We start from the raw sequence: 16399 nt of genomic DNA, 5'->3' as shown, positions 1-16399 counted from the left end.
GTCTACAGACTCAAGTTGACATGCCTGACATTGAAGACCCTGCTACTCCGGGAAGGAGGATATCCAAAAAGAGGAAGCTAAATTTGCGCAAAGCAGATGCATAGTCTCAGGTCACCTTCTGTACGATGCATTTCCCATTACGTTCCGCTGAAATGCTTCAAATCATTCTCTTGGCGCAAGATAGCTTAACAATGATGCATTATAACTTGTAGTAAGTTGCAATATGTGAAAGCTTTTAGCCACATTGTGTACAACTATGCATTTTATTTGACAAGTTCATGGTTAGCTGAGAGACCAAAACAGATGGTTGATTTTATTTTTATTCCTGCATATATAACTCCAGTTCATCATTCGTTCAATCCTACTTTAGAAATTATTGTGCAATGATAAATAATTATGACCCGTCCCATTGGTTTTCTTTAGATTTGGAATAAGATGACATGCATGGAGCGGTGTATTAGGATGTGGGAATTGTGTGTGGTGGAACTGTCAGACTTAAACCAGCGGCTAATCGCTGTTGGAACAGCAATTGTACGAAATGCACTTAAAACAGAGTAAGTCTGGTAGTCCATTGAGTGTCTCTAGGATGTCTCGAAACATCCACGACTTGAATCTTAGCCATACATCAGGATCGCGTACACGAAGGGAAAGCATAACAAATATTATATTTTTACATACATATAGGAGGTACAAATTAGATTGAAACAAACTTAATAGTGCAAGTTAGACCATTTCTAAGAGTTTCGAACATAAAACAGGGGTAAAGTAATTATACAACTAAGTTTCATTCCAGGGTATTACGAGACCCGTAAAATACCCTAGTTCTTCGGACCTTCTTCTTCGGTTGACCCTTGCTGCGCTACTGAAAACAACAACAAGGGATCCCCTGAGTACGAGGTACTCAACAAGACTGGCCCGACTAACCAGTATAGGAAGAATTAAAATATTGTTTCAGAGGAATATGATGGCTTTTTAGTATACTGGCTTACTCACATTTTTGTGGAAAGCTTACTACTACTGCAACCTTAGTTTTATCATTTTATTTCAGATTAGTTTTTACCTAACCATGCTAAGTGAATAAAACCTTTTTGAGCAATCATGTGAAACTAACATGATACAACAATATTAATTCAAGGAAAACATTATATTCAACTTGATTACTCTATGATGCTTAAGCGATGATCAAGTGCATTCATATTCGAGAATTGCGGTGATCCGGACCGATTTACATCCTGTAGGAGATACCTAATCACCAGCCATGCACAACTGATCAGTTTGTGCATAACAACCTTTCGATTAGCCATAGTCAATGATCAGAAACATAATTACCCGAATCCAGGAACGCACCCCCACATGGGATCCCACGTTTGGGCTGATCTCCATATGAGTTTCAGGCTACGCCTCTACCTTTCTGCCGCACGCCAAGTACAGGTAGGAACATTTCCAATCAGAGAGCTAACTAACCTATCGGGTTTTTCTTATCCCAGAGACAGTAAGCAACCAGGTAATATCACTTGATCATAGGTTAAAATAACGAACGGTCCTTAACTAGATTAAACTTAGTAGACAGAATTACCATCTCTAACTTCTATCCACATTTCCAAAATTCCAGGCTAATGTCCTTGATCAACATGTATGACACTTTACCTTAAAAGGTTGAGTAACACAAGTTAATTTAAGGGTATCTAAGCATGGCTAAGCATAGGATTGTTACTAATTAATTGAACAGGTGGCAAAGAGATCCTATAAATAAAGTGGGATCATGCACAAGAGTAGGTTGCAATCAATTCCTAGACTTAATGCACAAATAAGAAAATAACTAATAATTGGACTCATGAATAATAATAATTCCTGAAACTAGATAGGTTTAGATGCACCGGGGCTTGCCTTGATTCACAAAAAAGTCAGTATCCTCTGAAGATCCTTCCATACAAGGGACCAATTCGACAACCTCCTCAAATTCCTGAGGTTCTTCTGAGAATTCCAAGAAATTCACTTCTAGGACTTCTGTTTCTATGATAAGATGCATGCCATAGTTAGAGATGCAAAACTTTTTGAAACAAAGACTATACAACTTATCTTCATGATAAAGTTGCAAGCCAACACTAAGCTACCCATAAAGATTAATCCACCATTTAATTTCTTTTAACCACCTAACTTAAGTATTTTGTTTTATTTAGAAAAGTATTATAATTAATTTCCAATCTAATAAACTTAATTCCTATACATTAATAATTATTTGTGAATAATAAAACATTATTCACAATCTTAATCATTTCATAAAGATTAAGTATTTATTTAAATACCTTAATCAAAGGCATTAATAAATACTTAAATTTTTATTATTTTATCCTAGGGTTTAAGAATTTTTAATGCATAAAAGAAAATAAAATACACCTAATAAAATTGGTTTCACTAAATTTGGACCATGCTATAAATTATAATGAATTAAATATGAAAACTGGAATTAAATCTATTTTCTAATCTATAAACCAATATTATCCCGAAAACTCCCTTCTAGACCTTTCCTACGTACCCCCGGCCTACCCCACATGCTGCCATGGAGGCCTCGGTCCAAAGACCACCCTCCCGGCCTTGACCGAGGGACGGCCGACATAACCGTGGCGGCTCGTTGCCGGCGAGGTCCTCGGCGACGGGAACGTCCCACAAGACTCGCGACACCCTACCGCACCTTTTGATGGTACTCGAGAGGTGGTTGGATGGACAGCGACGGCGAACGGCACAAGGCAGATGGCAGCGCGGTGGCGCTAGGCTGACCGACAGCGCAAAGCTCGCCGGCAGCAAACCTACAGCAACAAGCGACGTTGGAGGCTCTACTACAACCTAATCAACACGGCGCGCTCTCCAACCCAAGCTCACTGTGGCTGGAGCAAGGCTCTCCACGGCGGCGGCCCAGACCGAGGTATGGCACACGGTGGCGCAGGCATTCCGGCCAACCCAGCTAGGCTCCAAGCCAACAAGCTCGGCTTAAACCATCTATAGCTCGCACGTGACAACCCCAAGATCTTGGACAACTCCCAGAACTCCGGCAACCTATCCCTCCACGGCGATGACCATACCAGGCAAAGCGGCGACCGGCACTGGAGAAGACGACGGCGAACAACGGCTGTGGTGGATGGGATTGGACGATGACTGGCGGGACGAGTTTAGGAGCTCACGGCGGTGGTTCTGACGGAGTGGACTGGCTGACGGTGGCGGGACAGCGGTGGAGAGCACCGGCGATCGGGAGCGTGGTGAAAATAGAGTGACGGTGAAAAGATAACTTTCACCGGCGGGAAGGTAATTTATACGAAAAATTACCGCCTTCCCGACCGCTACCTCCTGCTTGCTTGCCTGATCTCGTGTTGCTTGCCCTTTGCTGGCGCTTGCAGTTGCATGGCAGACGGCTGGCTCTGCTCTCCCCTTTCTTTCCCCAAATTTCACCTGAAAATTCAACTCCAATTTGTGCCCGATTTGCAATTCAAACTTCAGGAATTCCTTTAAGCAAAGTTGTAGAGGATCACTTGGTCTTCATTTGATTAGTTGGCATCGAGGACCAAAAACCACTCTATCACCGTGAATTTTTGCCCCAAAGTCGAGCTAGGGTTCGGCACTGTTACAGTTCAATTTAATTTTCCATTCAGTTTCGTCGGACACCTACAGATAGCCCGATGCTTCAACTTTGAGCTCCATTTCCACCATTCAAACTCAGTTTATATTGTCCAATAACTACTGGAACTAGTTAACCATCTGATAGGGATTCCATTTTGCAGATTAAAGCCCAACTCTTACATACAAAATTTTCCAAAATCTCAAGCCAAATTTGGTCATTTTACACTGTTCTTGGACTGAAACAGTTGTTGCATTCAGCTTCGTTAGTCAAGCCGAACAGTGCAGGGTTCAAACTTTGGGCTTCAAGAAAAATTCGAATTCTTTATTTTCTTTATCCAACAACATGCTCAAAATGTTTAATGGATATCATAGTCCACTTGGGATCCAAAGTCTTTCAATGTATATATGAAAAATCTTCCAGAATTGAATTTCAAAGTTGCATATCTGCCACTGTTTTCAGACAAATTTTTCAGATGGGGAACAGTACTTCAATCAGCCACTTTGATTTCTAAATTTTTGATGCCTGTGACTTGAATTTGGTCTCCAATTTGATTCCTTTAATTTCTAAATACCTTCAAGGCTTGACCTCATATTTTTGTGAAATTTCTCCAGATTTGAATCTTGAATTTGCATTTTTGGTCAAATTTGACCAAAATTTGACTTTGGCCCATAATATCTTCTTTTCATCCAATTTTCACCATTAACATCTCAATGATCATTCTTAAGCTTTTAACAACCTGGTTGTTACATTGTGGTACAATTTGTGGCATTGGATTCATAAATCTGCATTTTTTCGTATTACGATTATATTAGATATTATTGCTTATGTACTAAGCATGATATGTATACGTGGGATGCGCATTTTATGAGGTCCAGTTGATACAATATATTGCATGATTGTTATGTTCAATATCAATGGGTGGAATTTGTCGGGGTTTGTGTTAGTTGTAGTGTAATAGCTTCAACTATTGAAAGTGTAGTTTAGTTTGTTCTAGTAGCTTGTTCTTTTTCTTGGACTAGTTCAATATGTAATTTAATTTCTCAAGTAATGTAATATGTTCTCCGTGTGTGCTTGATTCTCTGAACTTTCTAATGAACTTTTAAACATTTTCTGAATTATTAAATAGCTGTAGTGGTTGTATACCAATGCTGAATTATTAAACGTGGTGTCCTAGACCCTTTTTTATGAACCAATGATTGAAAGAAAACACCAATTTTGTGTTTGAACACCAAATATGTTTCCAATGGTTCGATAATATACTTGTCCTCACAGCCTCTCTTATTGGTAATCGTGATAGATAGTGTAAAATATCCTGTAGCAGAGAAACACAGTGAATGAATTTATTGTTGTATTTTAATAACAAGAAAAAAAGATCTATGATGTGACGTAGTAAAAGAAAATGCATAGAAAGGAGAATGAATATGTTATATAGTCTAGCATGGTACATCATGTTGAGGCCGGAGGAGAGCTCCAGTTATGTAATCATATTACTTGATGACTTTATTGCAGTCTGACATTTCATACCATTGGTAATTCGCACAACAGAAGCCTTGATCTATTTTTCACCACTGGTCCATCATGTTTACCCTAATTGCTCATTGCGGCAACGAAATCAAAAAGACAAAGGAAGCCTGTGGAGAACATCATCGGGAAGGGTGCCGGTGGATCATGCCCTGCCTGTCTTCATAGTGGATTCACGCGCTTCCACGAGGGATCCGGCCACCTCTCCTGCGAAGGACACCAAGCTTGTAGCACCGAGGTAACCTCGGGCACCATGGTCCTTGCCACAGTGGCTCGCCAGAGAGAGAGGATCTCACCACCACCTCGCCATACCTCGCCCTTGATGGACCTCATGCGCTGCCGGTATCCGGGCAAGATCTTCGTGTGCCCCATGGACACGGTAGCGGAGCTCATAGGTGATCTCGTACCTCCATGGATCTGGTCCCTACATATCGACGTAGAGGAGATCTAGCCTCGGGGATGGGTGGTTGGCTTGGAACGGTGGAGAAACCGGTGATTCGCTTGCTGGTTAGGGAAGAGAGAGCAGAGAGAGAAAGAGATCTCGCCGAACTCCTCCACTGCAGCCAACGGGGAGGGTGAGGATGGATTTGGTCTCCTCCATGGCGACGCACGGGGAGGTCGGAGGAGCTCGCCTGTGTGCCGTGCCGGCAGCCATTGAGATGCCTCGAGACTGAGGAGAAAAGCGCCTACACCGTCATTAGGGAAATAATAATGACATTCCTAATCTGTACACTCTTTCTTTTATTCTCACCGCTGATGTTGTATCTAACGGCATCGACGGACCACCTCCGGGGTACACACCTGCAGGAACGCATTTTCGCTGGATCGAGCAGCTCCAGTCGGGCGGAAGCGGGCGGGAGTGGGTCGTGGTGACGGACCACACGTCCGATCGCGTGCGCGAATCGTGTTCGTGCACCCGGAAGAAACGACGGGAAGGACGGCATGGCGACAGCCCGGCATCGCGACAGCCCATCCCGCGCAACTCGATCGGGCCACGAACTGGCGTTACGTGGGGAGCAGGCCCAGACCGCGCAACTCGGGCTGCACCGACCCTCCGATGCGTCATACGTGCGTGACCGCGACGGCACCGGCGGGGTGCGGCGGCGGGTGGTCCCTGCCTCCGCACGCCAAGCAAGCGAGCTCTGGTGGCCGCGGCGGACCGCGGACCACTCCGCTTGCCGGCTTGCCGCTGCCTGCCTGCCAGCGACGTGCGCGCGAGGACCGGAACCGCCGCACTGGATAGAGCCGACTGCCGAGCCGGAGTCCGAGATGCGCACGCGTCCACGTCTCGTCTGCCTCCTTTTTCCTCGGCCGGGCCCCGCCCCTTCCCTCCCCTGTCTGTCCCCATCGGCCGGCCCGGTCGACCGTTGCGCGCAGCCGCGCACGCCGTCCTGTACCATTTCTTCACCCGATATCAACCTCCGGATTCCAGCCAGACCAAGCGGCACAGGCAGGTGCCTTCAACGGCGAGGACGTCGTGAACCCACGTATGGTTCAGAGCAGCACATCTCGACGCTGCGAAGATGGGAGCCGGGGATCCCAAGTTCCTTGGTGCCGCTTCCCCACCGTTGCCAGCAGGGGCGCTCTGAGCTGTAAAGTCCGGGCATCCATCCGCCCGGGAACATGTCCGTGCCAGCCGGCCGGCCAACCCATCATGCATCACGCACCCGCGCTGGGCCGTTGGCTGGCTCCCCTCGAACCCGGGCTGGCTCGCGCGGCGCTCGCGCGCGGCGCGCTGGCTGGCTGGCTGGCTGGTTGGGTCGCTCGGTCCGGTCCGAGCGTGACCGACGCGAAACGGACTGGTGGAGCTGGAGCCCCGCTCCGGGCACGCGAGGCGCGGTTGTGGTGGACCACGGCGGCACTAGCCGGTAGAGGTGACCACCACCCGCCGTGTGGCAGCGACGTGCACGCGGCGCGTTCGAGGCGCCGTGGACCGGATCTAGCCAAAGCTTTATCCGAGAGAGCCCGGGGCCCGGGACGCCCACGTCGTTTTCCTCCCTTTCCCTCCTCGTCCCGCTCATCATTTCCGGCAGGCCAGGCGCGCCCCCGGTCGACCGTTGCGCGCAGCCGCCGGCCGTCGCCCGCCTTTCCAGTTTCTAGAGGTTTCTACTCCCTCCAGCTTCCAAATCCAGCCGGAGCAGAGCAGGCGTGCTGTCACTGACAGCGACGCCCCTGTAACCTAGGCCCTGCTTAGTTGTCCGGTTTTGAACAAACAAAATCATTATACCAGCACTATAGCATACTGTAGCGTTTCGTTTATATTTGTGAATTATTGTTCAAATATTAACTAATTAGGCTCAAAAGATTCGTCTCGCGAAGTACAACTAAACTGTGCAATTAGTTTTTGATTTTGTCTACATTTAGTACTCCATGCATGTACCGTAAGTTTGATGTGTTGGGGAATCTTCTTTTTACATAGTGCTAAAGTTGAGATTTTGGGTAACTAAACAAGGCCCTATATTGCTATGATGTGCCACCCTGCTCGTGCACCATACTGTCATCAACAGTCAACTGTGATAAGAACAAGGTGAAAACTCAAATCACGTAGGGCCTGTTTGGCTATGTTTGATACTGATTAGAAGTATTAAATATAGATTAATTATAAAAACTAATTGTACAGATGGAGGGTAATTCGCAAGACGAATATATTAAACCTAATTAGTTCATGATTTGACAATGTGGTGCTACAGTAACCATTTGCGAATGATAAATTAATTAGGTTTAATAGATTCATCTCGCGAATTAGCCTAAAACTTCCACCATTAGTTTTATATAATTAGTTCATATTTAATCTTCCTAATTAACATCCGAACGTCATCGTAAACTTTAACCTTAGTATCAAACGGCCCCGCAGTACCATGGCGTCCTGACGGCGGCTCATAAACAAGCTTTGGTTAGGCAATCGAGTGCTAGTCCTGTAGTACCATGGATCACTCAAATCACTCCTACAGCCAGTACCACGTGGTACCTTCACCGTTTGCCAGCAGAGAGCCTCATCAAGTCGCAACTAATCCTGCTGGCCGATCTCTGCGCAGCGCACGGCGCCCTTGAGTGACTCTGAAGCCACTCCTCCACCTCCAGGATCACAAATCCACAATTAACTATCCACTGTACTTAAAAACTAATCCAGATGAGGTGCAGCCTTTGCAGAAGCAGGTGGCATCTATCTAATGGTTGGATTTACGCTGTCGTCGTGTGATAGTATTACGTGACTGCAACTGCACTGGTTGCTGTCAGTTAACTATTCCCATTAATTCCACCTGATGGATAGGTTAACCGTGGAGCAGATTTTCAGTCAGCAATGTGTCTGGCCACCTGGTGGAGTGGAGATGAGATAAGGGCGCAGTACCTGCAACCTTAAGCCATAAACTAGTGCCGGTGACAGCCTTGTTAAGGGCTACATGAGTGTGATTAAGATTCTCCAACTACTACAGGCATCGCATGTGAAAGTAGGAGCAGAGCACACCTCAAGGTGGGCAAGCATGGGCACGTATAGTAGAGTCTTTGGTGGCCTTAAGTTCTTTTTTAAAAAATTAGAATATGTGGGGCCCACGATCTGGTGGCGAGTGCACTAATTGTGGTGCGCAGAAGTGTACAAAGATGCAGCATATTGAATGCAGTTTCCTTTTCATTTCTTTTCGTGTTTTTGACTTCATGAGAAAGGCAAGGGGAAAAGTGCGAATTAATTTCAGCGGAAAAAAGGGGGAGAGGTCATGCAAAACAAGAGGTGTGTGTCGTGAAACATTTTATGACCTTTTTGTGAAGGGCCAATTTTTAATAAGGCACTATCATGAATATATGTCATATCACCTATTTTTCCCAAGGTGGTATTCAAGACATATTATGTCATATCTTCTATTTTCTCTCCAAGAAGTTATAAAAGACATACAATTCCTTCTCATATTTTCCTATTGGGTTTTGGAAGGTTATTCGAATATGATCTTCAGATCATAATATTATTGATATCCAAAGTTACTTATGAGTTTTCCTTTTTAAGGTTTTTCTCATATGAGTTTGCAATGAGACAATAATCTAAATATGCTATATCATTTCTCCTTATATTTTCCAGTGGGTTTTAAAGGAGTTTTAATGGCATATGGACATGCAGGTTGGTTTCTCCTCAATATTTTTCTCATAGGATTTTTGGAGGAGTTTTCCATATGATAATCAAAGATAATTGAATAAGGATTACATGAAGCTTACAAGGAGCTAATTGATCAGGGGGAGTGTTGTGAAACATTTTATGTTAGTGATCAATTAGGTAAATAATTGTGACCCTTTCATCAAGGGGCCAACCCCCTCCTCCCCAGGGACATCTAGCTCTTTGTGCATATCCTTTCACCATGTATAAATATTTAACCACACCAACCTTGAAAGGTTTTTTCTTTTGTTTGATATGTAAATAAAAAAGAAACTATTGAACTAGAATGCGCAACAAACCCCCCCCCCCCCCGACATCTGGCTCTTTGTGCATGTTAATAACACCATTCATTCAAAAGAATCCTCAGATTTATTCCTTCGGTCTCTCTTTCTACTCTCAACAGTGTGCTCACGAAACGGATTTGGCTCTAAATACTTCTGCTACAAGAAAAGCAAACATCCCAAATTGCTCATCCACTCCAATAGAAGAGAGAGCTCATGGAACACAATGATTTCCTGGATTTGTTTTCTTGCATTTCTGCAAAAATTTTCGGAACCAGCCGAAGCCTCAACATTTCGACCTACGGAGTACATTCCTGAGTCCCACACATGGTAACTGAACCACAAATGGTGATTAAAGAATTTATTTTCCTACAAAAAAGCAGTTACTACTTCCTCTTCTTCACTCTTTAAAAACTGGGACAGTATTAAAACTCAATTTTACCCTTGTCCAAAAAAAAAAACCCTTCAATTTGCCCTTGGTGGCTCCCATTTTTTTTTTACTTTTTTAAGGAAACAATTTTTTTTTCACTTGTTTCTTGGGCAACAGAGGGAGACCTCATGGCCACCTGGCTTCTCATCAGCAACAGCTCACGTTAATTTCTTCCTCCACTACTTCCAGTCCTCCACCGAGCCATGTCCATCTCCCCCACCCCACCAGGCCGCCGCCGCCACCTCTCTCCCCTCTTCCTTTTTCTCCTCTCTTTCTGATGCTTTGACGCCACCGCTCGCAGCTTTGGCCGCCTCTGTCTCCCACCTCCTCCTCTGCCTCTAATTAAAGCAGAGGCAGGAGTTGTAGGAGAAGTACTGAAGAAGAGAACAGACTAGAAGCCGAGGAGAGGGGAAGGAGGGGGCGGGGCAAGATGTTTGACAGCTTGCTCAACTCCAAGTTCTACAACAAATGGTACAGACACTTTCCTGTCGATCCAGTTTTGTGCGTGATTGGAAGCTTCAGGTCCGCTTGTTCTCCAAGTTCGCTTGGCTGTTCTCGTGGACAGTCGACTTCGAAATCGGATGATTTGGACTCTCTTCCGTCAATGATTTGTTCAGTTATTCGATTTGCGCGCATCAAACGAGTTCGATTTTGTTTGTGGCCAGAAGCCGCATTTGTTCTCTTAGTTGGCAGCTGCGTTCCTCGTTCTTCAGTTACTTGGATTCTGAATTGTTTTACTTCATTTCTGATCTTTACCTGCAAATTCAAGGACTGTTTCCTGAACTTGCAATCTCCTTTTCCCCTCTTCTCTTGCAGCAGGTTATCAGGTCCTATTCCTGATTTGTGTTCAGCTTTCCTGTTGCTTGTTCAGATTCCTACATTCTCGATTTGACCAGTATTTGTTTGATTTGTGCTATTTTCCCCTAATCGCTGAATTTTTTTATTGGTTGAGCAGCAAGCAAGCAATCAAGTGCACCCGGACTCGGCTGGATCTGCTGCGGCGGAAGAAGCAAGCCATGGTGAAGTTCCTCAAGAAGGACGTCGCTGACCTCCTCTTGAACGGCCTCGAATCGCATGCCTTCGCACGGGTACTGTCTGCAGTCTCAAGGCTTCAACTTGGATCGTTCAGTGGTTTTGGATGGATTTAGCTTTGGTGCGAATTTGGCAAAATGGAAATATTCTTCAAGTGTCGGCACAGTTGAAAATTAGTGCTTTGCACGGAGAAATTTACAACTAAATGCAGTACCATGTGTGGGTTCTTGTAGCGATGTGTTCCTGATTGCTGTTATTTGTTTCCCCTGGACTGCAGATGGAAGGGTTGATCGTTGAGATGAACCAAGCATCCTGCTATGATATGATAGAGCAGTACTGTGAATATATTGTGAAACAGCTCAACAACCTGCAGAAAGAGAGGTAATTGTTGTCACCCTTGTTGCATCACCAGTGATGCACCGTTTTCATCCTGCCAATATTTGTTTTACATCATTTGATGTCATACACATGTGCATTTGTTTGTGTTCTTGCTAGGAAGGAAATGGAAAATATTGTAATTTTATCCAACTTTACAATAGCTCGGATTTCTAGTCTGCTATAGCTGATGAAGATGGCTTAGGCATCTTCCCTTTTGAATGTTCAGTTAGACAATGACAATATTGCTCTATGAAGTCCAAGCTTATCTGGATTGTTTGGAGATAATTGCTTTAGTGTACAGGTTTGATTGCCTTGTTTATTCCTGCCCAAGGCATGGCATACTCCTGTTGTCATGCATATGTTGCATCAAGAGTGAAAATTTTAGTAATGAAAATTTAGTCAAGTAGCTAATCAGTGAATTGACATTTGCCTTTCTGGTTTAGCAGTTTAAGTAGTAGTCCCAAGGTAATACAATATATAAAAACCTCAAAGCTGCATATACTTGATACTTCCATTGTTCATATTTAGGGATATGCCGGAATTGAAATATTCTCTTTTGGTTGTTGCTAGATGAATGAAGTGCATGTCACTATCAAAAGATCTTATTCTTTCCTCATTAATTAAGATTACAAAAAGTCTTTCTTTCTTCTGCAATTTTCACTGAATCTGTGATGTCCTTCAACAGTGATTGCCCTCAGGAAGCCTTGGAAGCTGTGTCTACTCTAATATTTGCTGCTGCTAGATTTCCTGATTTGCCTGAACTGTGTGACCTCAGACATATATTCACAGAGAGATATGGGAGTTCCGTGGAGCCTTTTGTTAATTCTGAGGTGCCTGAAATTCTTTTCCTTTCTTGTCTGTTGAGTTTATCTCCATCATTTGGAACATATCAATTAATTTGACCTTTGTGTGGACAGTTTGTTCAGAATCTCCAGAACAAGTCATTTACTAATGAAGAGAAGTTGCAAGTAATGAAAACTGTTGCTGAAGAATTCTCAGTTCCATTTGATAGCAAGGCACTGGAATGGAAGATAACTTGTGGGCCACAAAATAAGCATGTACGATTTTAGTTAACTTCTTTGCATTATACATATGGGGTCATTCAATTCTAATTTTGACATTCTTTTTTTATCAGGATCTTCAGAAGAAGAGCTCAACTAAACGGGAGGTAGAAGCATCAGCACGAAATGGAGGCAAGGTTGATAGGCATGCTGTGAATGAAAGAAAGTCTAACCCTGTGCCTGAAGGCTATGGACAGAAGCAGGAAATGAAGACAAAGCCCAAAGATATCCATGTCATTCCTGATGGAATTGGTTTGTTAGGCGAGAAAAGCAGGAAGAACTACTCAGATAAACTTAGTGAGAAAGGGCACATGGATAATTCCCTGCCTCCTTTGGACAAGAAAGAAAGGAATGTCCAGAAAGAAATGAAGAAATATGACAAAAAGGATGATCACCCTCGGAGGGAACTAAGGAATGCAGAGGAGTTAGACCTTAATGGCTTAAAGAAACAAGATGGTGGTGTGGTGAAACCTTCTGGTGGCCCTGATCGTAGTTGGGGACATGCTGATTTGGGGCTTAAAACTCTGGGCCTAGAAAAGCAAGAAATTGATTCAAGTCGCACGTTGAATGGTAAAACAGTGAATAAGGCTCCTCCTTATTCTAAGCCATACAGAGCAATGGGTGAGATGTCTGCTGAAGAAAATTCCAACAGTTTGTACGATAGACGAAAGCATGCAGGAGAGTTTGGACAGCCGATGCGAGATAGGCAGCATGTGCCAGAGAAGGCAGCCAGTATGCGGCCTCCTTATGTTAAGCCAAGTTTTGAGAAGCATATTGGTGCTGAAGAAATAGGCCATCTGAAGGGTGAACAGGTTTATGAACCTGTTTCTGTCAGAAGCAGGAAACCACCTGCACGTGTTGATGATTATGCTGGAATGGCTTATGAGGAAAAGATGGCGAACCAAGCACCTGATGGCCGAAGAAGACATTCAAGCAAGAGGAATGGTTCCTATGATGATTATGACCAGAAAGTAGGTCATGTGGTACCCCTAGAAGGCATGGGGGTCAATGATATCAACAATGCAAGACCTTTTCACCAAATCCCTAGCGAGCGAAGAAAGCACAGAAGCAGGCGGCATGGATCAACAAGTGGCAGCGACTACAATGGGGCCATTGATGATCGCGAGTCGGATGAGGATGAGGCGAACACCGCAATTGATTTTGGCAATCTTCTGCCCCGAGCCCCTAGTTCACATAGGAAACACAGGAGTCGTAGTGCTGATCCCCGCAAGGGAGGCCGTGATGATGAAGAAAGGATGATGGATAAGCTCCTCATGCATTACAGCAAGAAAGGTCTAGACAGGGAGGAGCGCAAAGAAAGAGTGAAATGCCGGATCCCCCGGCCTCGAGCTGATCAACATGCTGATGGAGCTGGAGAACTTTCTAACAAAGAAGGGGCATCTGCTCATCGCCCTGAAAGAGCTGTATCTCTACCTCCAGAATCTGCAAGCCCAAAGGCGAAGCCGAAGGCCCCTGTTCGGTCCTTGTCCATGCAACCAGAAATGTCTAGAGGGAATGTGCATCCGCCGGATTTTGATGAATTGGCTGCACGGATCAGTGCACTGAGGAACGCCTGAGCTGCCACAATACTGTCTTGAGCATGGTCTCTGTTCTCTCAGGAACTTCTATCACAGAATCTGTAAGCTGAGTGCCTGGGGTTACTGGATTGAAGAGGACATTTGGGATGTGGTTGCCTGCTTCCTCGCAACATTTTCTCATGGTGGCACCCTTGTTTTGTTGCTCTGAGTGTAATCTTGGTAGAGTATTGGAAGGGAAGTTAAAATGGCAATTCATAGGGATACCATACCATACCATACCATACCATACCACATTGATTTGGATGTGGTTGTTTGTTGTACTCATAGAACAATTGCTGTCGCTGTACAGAAGCCATTGACGAGGCTATAATGATATAAGTGATTTTCTACACCACAGTTCAGTACATTTTACAATACTTTTACAACCTCACTGTGTCGATATAGTATCGGAGAAGGTTAGGCGTTTCCTGCCAAGATATCATAATAATAGATCTATGAACATGAGGAGCAGCCAACCGTAGAAGATACTGTCAGTTCTGTAGTTTTGTCCGATGAGACCACCCATCATCTCTGGAGCGAAGCAGATGCCATTTTCTTCAGCGAAATTAGGCAGCATGGTTGCCTGATTTCTTGTTTCTCCTAGGATACGAAGACCATGTGACGGTTGCCGCACAAAGCGGTGCCGACGTCGACAGGCTCTGGTACCAGAACTGCCTAATAATTCTAGGCACGTTCTTGTGGATTCCTGATCAATCACTGCCACCTAGTAGTATTCTAATTTTTCTTGGATCTTCGAATCAATATTCAACTAGTAGCTGTGCTAAATTGTCAACCCAAACAACCAGTCTCGTTTCAATTCCGTCCATCTAAAGATAAAAGTAGGTCAAATTTGCATGCTATTCTTTAATTCCACTGTAATTTTTTTGATGCGAATTCCTCTGTAATTTTGAGTCAGAGAACTGATGAACTGTGGTCATTAGTTTCTGAAAAAGAAAAGGTCAAATCTAAATCAGTAGTGGGTGGGTGGCTTGGACTGCAGGTGCAGCTATAGGCTAGCCCAAGGACCTCATGACACCGACGACGAAATGCAGGATGATGCAGTCGTCGCTGCCACCGGCGCCGTCGAGCATGTCGTCGCAGACCAGCCGCTCCAGCGCGGGGTCCCTCGGCAGCACCCCGGCGTGGAACAGCACCGTGGCCGTCGTCGCCGTCACCGGCCGGGTCGCCACGCAGGCCGCCAGCCTCGCGACCGCCCGGAGGAACAGCGGCAGGAGGCCCTGCACGCGCACGCACGCATTAGCAACGACCAACTCTTCGGTTCACGCAGCAGCATGAAAATGCAGTGAAAACCTCGTGCCCACCATGGGAGATCACGGCCGATCAGCTGTGGGATCGACGATGAACCACGCGTCGCGGGTGTTTATATACACACACACACACAAGTAGGTAGCATCGGAACCATCTGCTGGGAGGTTGGAGGTGCAAACGGTTGGCGGTGGCAACGACGGGCGCCCATTGTCTCGTTCGGTGCCGGCAGGTGCTCGCTTGTCTCGGCACCGTGCTCTCTCCGATCCGGCTCTCGGTTTTGGACTCTGCTGCATCCTCATATTCTTCGCCCGTGTCCCGTGCTTTCCTTGCGTGCTGGTTTCCTCGCCGGAGTCGCTAAGCCCAACGATGACAGCGACCGGAGCTGGGCATTTGTCATCGCTGGCGTCTGCCAACAGGAAAGCACCACCCGGCCAAGCCAGAACCCCTACTCACCTGCACTTACGCTCTAAAAGGAATGTTTTGTCGTTTCCTCATATTCTTTTTCCAAATACTAGACCGTATCTGCACATCATCGTACTAAACAAACTGCCAATCTTTGCAAATAGTATAGCAAGAGAATTCCCGCGGTGCACACAAAATATTTTTTCATAGGGTAGGGGGCTCCCTCATCCCATTCCACGATGAATCCACCTCTACTTGCTGCGCAATCCTTTACTCGGTCTGCGCAGTCTTTTCCCGTTGAGAAGCAGCCCTCGTAGGCGGTTGCCCTACTTGATTTGAAATCCATCCTGGGCGAGTTGGTAGCCCTCTCCACCTGAACGGAGGGCACCACGGCCTGCGCTAGATGGCACGGGGTCGCTGTGATGTCGATCTGGCTACGGAGCCTTAGTCTCAACCTCGGGGCGCTCACGGCCTTGGTCAATCTTGACCTAGGGAGGAACGCGTTCACGGGTTCTATTCAGGCTCAGGCAGCTCGAGCTCCTGAACCTTTCTAGGAATGAGCTCGTCAAGAGGTTGATGTCGTCCCTTGCCATCATGTCCCTGAGCTCTGTTCACGAACTGGTCGAGCTCACATTATTCCAAGTGGAAAACAACTTGCTCACCGGTAGGATTCCACGCGAGGTTGGCATGGCCA

The 16399-nt window shown here is 45.4% G+C and overlaps 2 protein-coding genes across 2 annotated transcripts; one reads left to right on the top strand and one right to left on the bottom strand.

Moving 5' to 3' along the window:
- The first annotated feature begins 10164 nt into the window (after window positions 1-10164).
- Window positions 10165-14384, top strand: LOC101754361. The gene is made up of 6 exons (XM_004951784.3): window positions 10165-10457; window positions 10942-11074; window positions 11296-11399; window positions 12082-12226; window positions 12314-12454; window positions 12532-14384. Exons 1-6 carry the CDS (start codon window positions 10417-10419, stop codon window positions 14032-14034), a joined length of 2067 nt encoding a protein of 688 aa, XP_004951841.1. The 5' UTR covers window positions 10165-10416; the 3' UTR covers window positions 14035-14384.
- Window positions 14385-14519: 135 nt separating this feature from the next.
- Window positions 14520-15378, bottom strand: LOC111257613. The gene is made up of 2 exons (XM_022827477.1): window positions 15357-15378; window positions 14520-15272 (listed from the first exon to the last, which is right to left on the bottom strand). Exons 1-2 carry the CDS (start codon window positions 15357-15359, stop codon window positions 15048-15050), a joined length of 228 nt encoding a protein of 75 aa, XP_022683212.1. The 5' UTR covers window positions 15360-15378; the 3' UTR covers window positions 14520-15047.
- Window positions 15379-16399: the final 1021 nt, after the last annotated feature.

This window comes from Setaria italica, chromosome I, assembly GCF_000263155.2.
Source record: "Setaria italica strain Yugu1 chromosome I, Setaria_italica_v2.0, whole genome shotgun sequence".
NCBI classification, from domain to species: Eukaryota; Viridiplantae; Streptophyta; class Magnoliopsida; order Poales; family Poaceae; genus Setaria; species Setaria italica.
This window is presented reverse-complemented; position numbering and strand designations above follow the sequence as displayed.

What these genes read in the sequence shown, in the direction of transcription:
- LOC101754361 (XM_004951784.3), top strand. Translation starts at nt 10,417, where the DNA reads ATGTTTGACAGCTTGCTCAACTCCAAGTTCTACAACAAATG. An exon ending in TCCAAGTTCTACAACAAATG is followed by an intron (nt 10,458 to 10,941) that starts GTACAGACACTT and finishes TTGGTTGAGCAG; the next exon opens with CAAGCAAGCAATCAAGTGCA. An exon ending in AATCGCATGCCTTCGCACGG is followed by an intron (nt 11,075 to 11,295) that starts GTACTGTCTGCA and finishes CCTGGACTGCAG; the next exon opens with ATGGAAGGGTTGATCGTTGA.